The sequence below is a fragment of the Heterodontus francisci genome, chromosome 5, assembly GCF_036365525.1.
Source record: "Heterodontus francisci isolate sHetFra1 chromosome 5, sHetFra1.hap1, whole genome shotgun sequence".
NCBI classification, from domain to species: domain Eukaryota; kingdom Metazoa; phylum Chordata; class Chondrichthyes; order Heterodontiformes; family Heterodontidae; genus Heterodontus; species Heterodontus francisci.
Genome location: NC_090375.1, coordinates 87,338,060 through 87,350,935, shown reverse-complemented (window position 1 = coordinate 87,350,935; position 12,876 = coordinate 87,338,060). Strand labels below are relative to the sequence as shown.

At 42.2% G+C, this 12,876-nt stretch overlaps 1 protein-coding gene across 5 annotated transcripts in view; it reads right to left on the bottom strand.

Moving 5' to 3' along the window:
* The window catches only part of trappc9 (trafficking protein particle complex subunit 9), a 1,144,460-nt gene that overhangs the window by 646,914 nt on the left and 484,670 nt on the right, over positions 1-12,876 (bottom strand). For all 5 annotated transcript variants that reach the window (XM_068031733.1, XM_068031737.1, XM_068031736.1 and 2 more), the window contains one exon: positions 9,145-9,287. In XM_068031733.1, the coding sequence (XP_067887834.1) occupies positions 9,145-9,287 (143 nt within the window). The remainder of the gene's footprint in view (positions 1-9,144; positions 9,288-12,876) is intronic.

The window sequence follows — 12,876 nt, the reverse complement described above, 5'->3', positions numbered from 1 at the left end:
TTGTCTGCAATAACCCATTTGCCTTTACTAAGTATTACTGTAAAAGGACTAAATCTGGTCATCAGACCCACAAAACACACTAAGAAAATAACTGTGTCTTTGTCCCATACCGTTAGATCCATGGCAACCACCTCATTAAAGTCATGTGCCAATGGAAGGCCTACAATAGGACGTGTTGGCGATCTCAGATATGTTTTACAGATTTTACCCTTCTCACTAATCTCTTCTATTAGAATTGTATACTCTTCATCAACCACACCTGCATCTTCTAGCAGGATTTTTAACCTTAGACAGGTCGGGTGAGTAAATTGCCCATATAACTTTAAGACAATTTGTTTTTTTGTCTCTGATCTTATCACCTGATGCCATTAATACTTGTCTTGTAACACTGGTCAGAAACATAAAATTTTGTTTAAGGGGATACAACAATGTTCTGACCAGGTAAACTGCAGCTCCACTAACTTTCCAAAAATAATTGCCTTATCATGTTCCATATCAAGTTTCCTTTGTGCCTTTTTCAAAGAAGGTTTACTCAACAACATTAGCATTTCACTAGACACCTCATCAGTACTTATAAAATGGCTTACTCTAGTTATTTTACTTGGAATTACAACTCTCTTCAGTGACCTCTATGTATCGTCATCACCAAACCTAAAGCAAGTAGTACTTTTATATTCCTTAACCTTGCGTCAATCCTCACTACTTAGTGAATCAAGATAACATTTCAACCAATCTGATTACATGCTGTCGAAGTGCAAGCATTATCTAGCACTGCAGAATTAAATGAGTCCACGACTAACACATTCATTACAGGACTAGAACTCCTCGTGACCAGTATAATATGTTCGGATTCATAATTATCTTCATTCACTTCCTCAAAATTCTCTGAATCAAGTGTCATTTCGACGACCCTGCCTCGTTGCTTCTGACAGCTCACCACATTATGAGACTCGGAGTCAAACCTGAAGCATGATTAACTGCTCCTTGGGCACTCCTGGGATTCATTCCAATTCTTCCTTCTGCTGCAATAACCAGATCTGCTAAAGGTGCTTTCTTCCTCATTATGCCTGTCTTTAATCCTTTCCATTGTATTGGCACCTGCATCCAGTATCTGGACCATTGTGAATCTGGCAATCATTCCTCAATTCATTGTGTCACCATGGAATGTCCCATTTGTTCCATGAAGGCTTAAGGAAATGACTGTTTCCCCAGGACTTTTTTTTCAAGGCAAAAGACATCTGATCCAACAGGTTCTCCCTATCCGATAACTGAACACCAGTTAAAACCAGGAGCCTGTCCGTGTGAGCCGCCTTCGTATAATCCAGCAATTTAAATGCTAGTACTGATCCAGGGATCCCCAATTTGAATTCCATCAATCTTTTATATAATCTGTTAAAGCCCATGATTATATTCTTCCATGGAATGGCGACTTGCTTTCCGAAATCTATCAAAGTCAGACCATGTCTGGTATGCATTTAACAGATTATCTTTCTCATAAATTTCATCCAAGAACTCTAACAGAAGGTCCAAACCTTCATCATTATCCAACTGACGGGCATCCAGCTCACAAAATACTTAATTTCTGATTTTCCTTCTTGTTGGAAGTGACAATGGCAAGGCCATACCTTGCTTCCTCTTTGGTACTGATGTAATCTGTATCCACATATCCACTTCATTCTTCCACTAGTCATATGGTTCAGATTCTGAGAATATCGGGGGGGTGGGGGGGGGGGGGGTGGATAATCACACCCCGACAATTTACACTTGCTTTCTGCCCTTTTCCAAATAGCTTTTAGGACTGTAATTTTCTATCTGAATCTTTTTTTCTTAGCTTCCAACCTTCATCTTTTGATGACCATCTTCTGCTACCATATTATATCTCCAAAAAGCCAGTTGGTGAGCGATAGAACTGGAGCCAATCTTCACACACTTTTATAAGCATTTATTAATAGAGTTACACATTACAAGCAAGCACCTCCTAACTCAACACTCACACTTTCAAATATCTATCTACTTATAGAGGCACAAGTAAATCCCCAGTTAATGCCCACCACCTGCATAACAATTGAAGACAATTAATATACAATTAACAGTGTTGCTATCAATTTTACCAGCAAAGTTAGCTAAACAAAGAGACCATCAAAGGATGGCTCGCTGTCACGTATCCAGAAGTGAAAACATAGCACTGCAAAGAGACAAAATTATCCAATCCATTGGCAGTCTGCTACCTGAGAACCAGATGCTAATGCAATCCAAATAACTGGGAGAATACGATCACTGCAATATTGAATGCGAACTTCACTGTGCCAAATAGATACCATAATCTTGGGACGTCAAATGCTGCTAACGCGGGGATATTGTTATATGTGAGGTGATGTGTATTCATGCTGTTAAAAGCCCTTAAACTTTGCCAGCTTATACCAATTACTTTGACCATAATCATATGACGCTTTAGGAAAGTCACGATCACGGTATGGCAAGTATAATCAACTGAAGTAGTGTTAGTCATTCATCAGACCCTTATACCTCTGGAAAGTAAGATTTAAGTTGTACTCGCTCAAGAACAGTTCCGTTGCTGACAGACCTCATTTAATAAATATTTTTCAGACTGGGTTATGTAGGACCATTTGAGGGAGATTAATTCAGACCTCAAATATAAAACCCTAGGCATAGGAGTTGGATTTCAGATATGTATTGATCAAAGTATTTTGTTGGGTGTTGGGGTGGGGGATCGGCAGTGGTGGTGGAAGAGATTAATTTAATAGCCTTTACTAAGTACATAGAATTTACAGCACAGAAACTGGGCCACGTGGCCCAACTGGACCAAAACCTGTTTGTGCTCCAAGCTCCACACAAGCCTCCTCCCACCCTACTTCATCTAACTCAGTCAGCATAAACTTCTATTCCTTTCTTGCTCATGTACTTATCTTGCTTCCACTTAAAAGCATCTACAATTTTTGCCTCAATTGTTCCAAGTGGTAACAAGTTCCACATTCTAACCACACTCTGGATAAACCTGGACTTCCAAAAGGCATTTGATAAGGTGCCACAGAAAAGTTTAATAGGCTCATGGAGTTGGGGGTAATATATTAGCATGGATAGAGGATGGGTTAATGGATAGGAAGCAAAGAGTGGACATAAACAGGGCATTTTCAAGTTGGCAGGCAGCGAATAGTGGAGTGCCACTAGGATCAGTGCTGGGGCCTCAGCTATTTACCATTTATATTAATGACTTGGATGAAGAAACAGAGAACAATGTATTAAAATTTGCTGATGGTATAAAGATAGTTGGAAAGATAAGCTGTGGGGAGGACACAGAGAGGCTGCAAAGAGATATAGATAGGTTAAGTGAGTGGGCAAGAAGATGGCAGATGCAGTATAATGTAGGGAAGCGTGAAGTGATTCACTTCGGTCGTAAGAATAGAAAAGCAGAATTTTTTTTCAAAAAAGGTGTGAAACTTGTAAGTCTTGATGTGCAAAGAGACTTGGGTGTGCTTGTACAAGGAACACAGAAAGATAGCATGCAGGTACAGCAAGAAATTAAGAAGGCAAAAGGCACGTTTGGCCTTTATTGCAAGAGGATTGAAGTTCAGGAATAGAGAAGACTTGCTACAATTGTATAGGGTTTGGGTGAGACCACACCTGGAGTAATGTGTGCGCAGTTTTGATCTCCATATTTAAGGAAAGATATACTTGCAATGGAAACGGTACAGCGAAGGTTCGCTAAATTGGTCCCGGGGATAAGGAGGTTGTCCTATGATGCTCCATCGTTGAATACATTCAACGTTGGGACAGACAGATCTTGGATTCTCTCAGGGAGTCAAAGGATATGGCAAGCGGCTGGGAAAGTGGAGTTGAAGCCTAAGATCAGCCATGATCATATTAAATGGTGGAGCAGGCTGATGGGCCATATGGTCCACATCTGCTCCTATTTCCTCTGTGGAGAAGTTTATTCTGAATTTCTTATTATATATATTAATGACTACCTTATATTTACGGCCCCTAGTTTTAGAATGTCCCGGAAGCGGGAACATTTTCTTCATATAAAATAAAAGAAAGAAATGCTGGAAATACTCATGTTCTGATGAAAGGTCACTGACCTAAAATGTTAACTCTGCTTCTCTCTCCACAGATGCTGCCGGACCTGCTGAGTATTTCCAGCATTTCTTGTTTGTATTTTAGATTTCCAGCATCTGCAGTATTTTGCTAACATTTTCTTTATGCCCGTCCTATCAAACTCCTTTATAACTTTAAAGATCTCAATTAGGTCACCACTCAGCCTTCTCTTATCCAGAGATAGGCACACCAGACTGTTCAGCCTTTCTTTAGTTTTAGTTTTAGAGATACAGCACTGAAACAGGCCCTTCGGCCCACCGGGTCTGTGCCGACCATCAACCACCCAATTATACTAATCCTACACTAATCCCATATTCCTACCACATCCCCACCTGTCCCTATATTTCCCCACCACCTACCTATACTAGGGACAATTTATAATGGCCAATTTACCTACCAACCTTCAAGTCTTTTGGTTGTGGGAGGAAACCAGAGCACCCGGAGAAAACCCACGCAGACACAGGGAGAACTTGCAAACTCCACACAGGCAGTACCCAGAATTGAACCCGGGTCGCTGGAGCTGTGAGGCTGCGGTGCTAACCACTGCGCCACCCCAATAATGGACATAACCTCCTACATCTGCTATCAACATTTTAGTAATTTTTTTAGCATCTTCCTAGTGTCTCTATCACCTTTCTGTATCTTTTTTCATTTGTTTCATGGGATGTGGGTGATGCTGGCAAGGCCAGCATTTGTTCCCCATCCCTAATTGCCCTTGAGAAGGTGGTAGTGAGCCGCCTTCTTGAAATATTGCTGTCCATGTGGTGTAGGTGAGCTGTGAGGAAGAGTTCCAGTATTTTGATCCATCAACAGTGAAGGAACAGCAATATATTTCCAAGTCAGGATGGTGTGTGGCTTCAAGGGGAACTTGCAGGTGGTGGTGTTCCCATGCGTCTGCTGCCCTTGTTCTTCTAGGTGGAAGAGGTTGCAATTTTCGAAGGTGCTGTCAAAGGAGCCTTGCTGAGTTGCTGCAGTGCATGTTGTATATGGTACACAGTGCTGCCACTGCACATTGGTGGCGCAGGGAGTGACTTTTAAGATGATGGATGGGTGTGCCGATCAAGCGGGCTGCTTTGTCTTGGATGGTGTCAAGCATCTTGAATGTTGTTGGAACCGCACACATTCAGTCAACTGGAGAGTATTCCATCACACTCCTGACTTGTGCCTTGTACATGTTGGACAGGCATTGGGGAGTCAGGAGATGGGATACTCACCACTGAATTCCCAGCCTCTGACTTGCTCTTTAACCACAGTATTTATGTGGCTGCTCCAGTTCAGTATCTGATTAATGGTAAGCCCCAGGATGTTCATCGTGGGGGATTCAACAATGGTCATGCTGTTCAATGCCAAGGGGAGATGGTTAGATTTTCTCTTGTTGAAGATCATCATTGCCTGGCAGTTATGTGGCATGGATGTTACTTGCCACTTATCAGCCGAAGCCTGAACGTTGTCCGGGTCTTGCTACATACGGACTGCTTCAGTATTTGAGGAGTTGTGAATGGTACCGAATATTGTACAATCAGCAAACATCCCCACTTCTGACCTTATGATGGAGGGAAGCGGATTGAAGAAACTGAAGATGGTTGGGCCTAGGATATTACCCAGCAGAACTGCAGCAATGTTCTGGGCTGAGATGATTGGCCTCCAACAAGCACAACCATCTTTCTTTGTGCTAGGTATGACTCCAACCAGTGGAGAGTTTTCCCCATGATTCCCATTGACTTGAATTTGACTAGGGCTCCTCGATGCCACACTTGGTCAAATGCTGCCTTGATATTAAGGACAATCACTCTCACCTCATGTTCAGCTCTTTTGTCCATATCCGAGTGGCCCTGGCAGAACCCAAACTGAGCAGGTTGTTGCTCATTAAGTGGCACCAGATAGCACTGTCAACGTCGCCTTCCATCACTTTGATGACGCTCGAGAGTAGACTGATGGGCTGGTAATTGGCCAGATTGGATTTGTCCTGCTTTTTGTGGACAGGACATACACAGGAAATTTTCCACATTAGTTGGGCAGAAGCCAGTGTTGTAGCTATGCTGGAACAGCTTGGCTAGGGCGCGGCTAGCTCTACAGCACAAGTCTTCAGTACTACAGCTGGAATGTTATCAGCACCCATAGCCTTTGCAGTATTCAATGCCTTCAGCCGTTTCTTAGCACCATGTGGAGTGAATCAAATTAGCTGAAGACTGGAATTTGTGATGCTGGGGACCTCAGGAGGAGGCCGAGATAGATCATCCATGGAGACCAGAACTGTGCGCAGTACTCCACATTTGGTCTAATAAAGGTTCTATAAAAGTTCAACATAACGTCTCTACTTTTTAATTCTACTCCTTTCGAAATAAACTCCAGAGTTTTATTCACAATTTTTAACGGTTTTGTGAACCTGGATTGCTACTTTTAATCATATGCGAATTTGTACCCCTTGATCTTTTGCTCCTTTACCCCATTTAGACTCATTTTACGAGTACGTGGCCTCCTTACTCCTTCTAATAATTGTTTATAAATATATAATAGGAACTCTGCTATCTGTACCTTTGTATCTTTTAACATGTGTGGCGGTAATTGGTTTTAGTGTATGCCCCAATAGAAGATTAAACACAATATTTACTCAATAATATGGGCATTGTGTAGGATTCAGTGTTCATATTTTCCTAGATATTGTGGGCAATGTTGCATGTTTTCTAATTTAATCTTTTCTGCAGCTTAAATACTGATAATATTTAAGATCCTCTGATTCCAGAAACTTTGAACTTCTAAACAAAAAGGTACAACAGTCTGGAGGAGAAAAGGTTAAACCAAGTCAAGAACAATGATTCAGCAGTTTTTTTTGCAGATTAACTTTCAATTATGGTGAGTCACACCAGATGATCAAATTTCACAGCGTTGCTTTACATTTAAATATCAGTTTAATAAAGAGGGAGAAACAGTAAATAAAAGAAAACTTGAATTTATACAATGCCATTCACCAACTCAAGATATCCAAAGTACTTTACAGCTAATGAAGTACTTTTCAGTGTAGTCATTGTTGTAATGTAGGAAATGCGACAGTCAATTTGTGCACAGCAAGGTCCCACAACCAGCAATGAAATCATGACCACAGGAACAGGAGTAGGCTATTCAGCCCATCGAGCCCGCTGATGATTCAATACGAACATGGCTGATGATCCACTTCAATGCCTTTTTCCCCACACTATCCCCAATACCTTTATGTCATTGATATTTAGAAATCTGTCAATCTCTGCTTTAAGCATACTCAATGACTGAGCTTCCACAGACCTCCGGGGTAGAAAATTCCAAAGATTCACAACCCTCTGAGCAAGGAAATTTCTCCTCATCTGTGTCCTAAGTGCCTTCTCCCTTATTTTGAAATTGCGTCCCCTTGTTCTAGACTCGCCAACCAGGGGACCAGATTATCTTTTTTTTTCTGGTACTGTTAATTGAGAGATAACATTGGTTCGGACAGTGGGGAGAACTCCTCTGCTCTTATATTTTATATTTATTTATTTTTTATATTTAGAGATACAGCACTGAAACAGGCCCTTCGGCCCACCGAGTCTGTACCAACCAACAACCACCCATTTATACTAATCCTACATTAATCCCATATTCCCTACCACATCCCCACCTTCCCTCAATTCCTCTACTACCTACCTACACTAAGCGCAATTTACCTATCAACCTGCAAGTCTTTGGCTGTGGGAGGAAACTGGAGCACCCGGCGGAAACCCATGCGGTCACAGGGAGAACTTGCAAACTCCACACAGGCAGTACCCAGAATTGAACCCGGGTCGCTGGAGCTGTGAGGCTGCGGTGCTAACCACTGCGCCACTGTGCTCTTCAAATCAGAGCCATGGGATCTTTTATGTCCACCTCAGAGGACAGGTGGGGCCTTGGTTTAACGTCTTTTCTGAAAGACAACACCTCCACTCCATTACTGCACTGGAGCCTAAGCGTAGATTTTGGGTTCAAGTCTCTGGAATGGGACTTGAACAGACAGCCTTTGGACTGAGGCAAGGGAGCTATTACTGAGACATCAGTTATGCTACAAGGTATGGTACAGTCACCCTGAAATATAAATATAGCAATAGAACCTTAATAGCTATGCTACCGCTGCAAACTAAGTCTACAATGGTCAATAATCTGCATAAGATTTACACTTCACAAATCCACAAACTAATTATCGAAAGTAACTGTGGTGTTTTTTGCATGATTATGCACATATATGGCATGCATTTCCTAACTATGAACCCTACTACCTGTTGTCATGTATTTTGCTCACACTTTTGCCATTGTAAATTGATACGTTAACATTTCCTTGTGCAGCAGATAGATGTTAAGGGAAGGAACAGGATGAGTTAACTATCATTGTTTCTGACAGTGTAGTCAGAGTGAGGTCGTCAACAGGTTACAGAGAAACAGGAAGTATGACCAGACTCAGCAACTGGGAATACAGTGAGTGGAGATGATAGAAGAAATGAGAGTGTGAATGTTTAGGAAATATGACACACAGATCCAAAGGGTGGGGGTGGGGGCAGTTAAGGAGGACACAGGCAACAATGAAGTGAAGCCAGGGAACAATGCATTGGGTCATAGGTTGGTTAGTATGCGAATTGGCAGAGAAAAAGATAATACGGTACAGCTACGAAGAAATGCTAACAGTCGAAACAGGGCCTCACTGTGTAAACTGGGTGCCGCGTTGCAACAACATGCTTGTAACCAGGAGGCTACATGTAAATCTCCCTTATCATTGCTATGCTCAGCCATCCAGCACTCTTGCTAGATGCTCCCACCCACTGATGACTTGAAAACTGCCCAATACCCTGCTCAGTTTCCAATCCACACCTGTACGATACCGAGACACTCTGAAACAACCTTTCATCTGAAACAGGTCACCTCACCAAACCCTACATCTCCAACAACAATCTTCTGCCCCATGAAGTCACTTCAGGTTTTCTGCTACTAAACGCCACACATCCACCACAAAAATAGTAGTCTGCAAAGAGCAAGTTAATTGGTTTGCAGTACCTTGTTGCAGGAAGTGTGCTGACCCTGGTAAAGAACACTGATGGCTCCACATCCACATGAAGCCCCAAAGAAAGATTCCTGTAGTATCCATCAACATGTCCTGGTCCACCAGAGTACTTGAAGTTCAAAACGGCTTCTAATGTCTGAAAAACAAAATGTTTGAGGAAATAACTCGAATTTTTGTGATATGCACACATTTCAATTTTCTAACTTATTGATGAGCCTCTTTTTTTTAAACAAACTGCTTTTAGAAAAAAAAAGAATAATTCAGCAATTAGGGTATTAAGTCATTAGCCAAATAAAACTTATCTGCCAAAAAATAATCCTTTTGCAGTTTATACTTATTGTATTCATATGTACAACTATTGATAAACATCAACTACAGAAATGTAAAGAAATATCAAATATGAAATTGTAATAAACTTACAAAATCTGCAGGTATTTCCATTAGTATATACCAAAATAAATTGATTATATATGCACACACATACGTACAGACATAAAGTTGGTGGCATTTTGGGGGAATACTTCGTTTGCATAACACCGCTTGTAGCAGACTACTAGCTATGTAGACCTATGTTGATTCCCCACGGGCAGGGAGCGTTGCAGGCCATTACATGGTTCTTCAATGGTATCGCTACATGAACGAATTTCTCCCTCTTTAAGTCTCGTATATACCATATATTAAAAATCCAGTGCACATTTTCTGTCATCACAGTTCTCATCTTCTTGGCAGGCTCAATTCAAGGGCCACAGTCAAATTTCTGTGTCTCACTCAGGAAAAGTCATTTGGACAAACAATGGTAGGCATTTGGCTAAGAAGCCAGAATGCCTATAACCACTGAATGACCTTTCCAAGCACACTTAAACAGCAAGAATGCCAGAGTTATTTTTTATATACCCCACTATATTGCCTGAAGAGTGTTACAATCCCGTTAGGGACTGTTAACTTTTAAAAAGAGAAAGTCGAACTCCCAGTTATTACTGAAAGAATTACGCCATAAGATTTCACATTTTAAACAAAAACTTTACTGTACAAGAGTTAAAACAAAGCAAAACACTACTAACAACATTACAATTTGAAATCACTTAAATATTAAACTTATAATCTTAAAACACGAAGACCTATACTTTAAACTCTAAATCTCAAAAACACCCTCATGTGACTTGTACTTCCATCCCCAAGAGTTCCCCTATATTTTACAGGACCTTAGTGGTTTGTTCACTTCTGGGACCAATCCAAAGTGTACCAAAGCTCTCACTTCGATTTTCCTTAACTTCTCAGCTGTCTTCTAAGGTATGAGATCTTCTGGGGATTCTCCCACTAGCATCTGGCTAAGCAATCTTAAGAACATAAGAATGTAACAAATAGGAGCAGGAGTAGGCCATTCGGCCCCTCAAGCCTGCCCCGCCATTCAATAAGATCATGGCAGATCTGCCCCAGACCCCAACTCCTCTTTCGTGCCAGCTCCTCATAGCCCTCAACTCCCCGATATTTCAAAAATGTATCTGCCTCCTCTTCAAATACTTTCAGTGATCTAGCCTCCACAACTCTCTGGGGTAGAGAATTCCAGACATTCAGTACCCTCAGAGAAGAAATTCCTTCGCATCTCAGTTTTAAATAAGTGTCCCCTTATTCTGTAACTATGTCCCCTAGTTTGAGATTCCCTCACTCGTGGAAACATCTTCTCAACATCTACCCTGTCAAGCCCCCTCAGAATCTTGTACGCCTCCAATAAGATCACCCCTCATTCTTCTCAATTCCAATGAATAAAGGCATAACCTGTTTAACCATTCTTGATAAGTCAACCCCTTCATCCCAGGAATCAGCCTAGTGAATCTCTTTTGAACTGCCTCCAATGCCAGTATGTCCTTTCTTAAATATGGGGACCAAAACTGTACACAGTACTCCAGGTGCAGCCTCACGAACACCCTGTACAGTTGTAACAAGACTTCCCTATTTTTAAACTCCAACCCCCGAGCAATAAAGGCCAAAATTCCATTTGCCTTAATTACTTGCTGCACCTGCATGCTAACTTCTTGTGTTTCATGCACAAGAACACCCAGATCCCTCTGTGCTTCACTTTTTTGGAGTCTCTCTCCATTTAAATAATAGCCTGCCTTTTGATTCTTCCTACCAAAGAGCATGACCTCACACTTCCCTACATTAAACTCCATCTGCCAAGTTTAGGCCCACTCACTCAACCTATATCCCCTTGCAGATTCCTTACATCCTCATCACAACCTGCCCTTCCACCTACTTTTGTATCGTCAGCAATCCTCCAACTCTCTTTCAACATCTCACAATTTCAACATGGATCTTATTCATAACCCCTGGTTCCTGATGGTCACTCTGCTCCCGAGTCCACCAGTTTCCAAAGCCAACTGCTTTCCAAACGCCAACTGCTTGTCTGTGCCAGCAAACACCGAGAACAACACCTGACCAAAGGCATCTTTCTGCATCATCTAACTCCATAGAAACTGGAACATGTGGGATATCCCAGATAGCAATTTAAGCTAATTACCTCCAACTCCAAAATATCTCTGATTTCGGATACCCACATGAATAATTGATATTGCTAACAATGACAGGACAATTTCTCCCAGACTTTCTGGCTACAATTCCCAACAAAACGAGCTCACCTGCTGTTTATGGCTCTCACCTCTCTAACTTTGTGCTTGCAAGCATACATGGAAAGATCTTTGAAATGTAAATCTTGGGTGCACCTGCAACCTTTTGAAATTCTTACAGCTACACATCTAATTCCCCAAAACTAAAAGTGACCTCTAAAATGATTAATACAAACCATAGATTAGATGATCGTAATTAGAGCAATTAAACTCCAACCTCACCCAGTACTTAAAAGCAATCAGATGTTGGTGCCTTAAAAGGAATAGTAGCAGAATAATCCATTTCTCTTATTCTTCTTTGGCCTCCTTATCTCGAGAGACAATGGGTAAGCGCCTGGAGGTGGTCAGGGGTGTGTGGAGCAGCGCCTGGAGTGGCTATAAAGGCCAATTCTAGAGTGACAGGCTCTTCAACAGGTGCTGCAGAAAATTTTGATTGTCGGGGCTGTTAGACAGTTGGCTCTTCCCTTGCGCCTCTGTCTTTTTTCCTGCCAACTGCTGAGTCTCTTCGACTCGCCACACTTTAGCCCCGCCTTTATGGCTGCCCGCCAGCTCTGGCGAACGCTGGCAACTGACTCCCACGACTTCTGATCAATGTCACAGGATTTCATGTCACGTTTGCAGACGTCTTTAAAGCGGAGACATGGACGGCCGGTGGGTCTGATACCAGTGGCGAGCTCGCTGTACAATGTGTCTTTGGGGATCCTGCCATCTTCCATGCGGCTCACATGGCCAAGCCATCTCAAGCGCCGCTGACTCAGTAGTGTGTATAAGCTGGGGATGTTGGCCGCCTCGAGGACTTCTGTGATGCCAAGTATTCTCCGGAGACAGCGAAGATGGAATGAATTGAGACGTCGCTCTTGGCTGACATACGTTGTCCAGGCCTCGCTGCCATAGAGCAAGGTACTGAGGACACAGGCTTGATACACTCGGACTTTTGTGTTCCGTGTCAGTGCGCCATTTTCCCACACTCTCTTGGCCAGTCTGGACATAGCAGTGGAAGACTTTCCCATGCGCTTGTTGATTTCTGCATCTAGAGACAGGTTACTGGTGATAGTTGAGCCTAGGTAGGTGAATTCTTGAACCACTTCCAGAGCGTGGTCA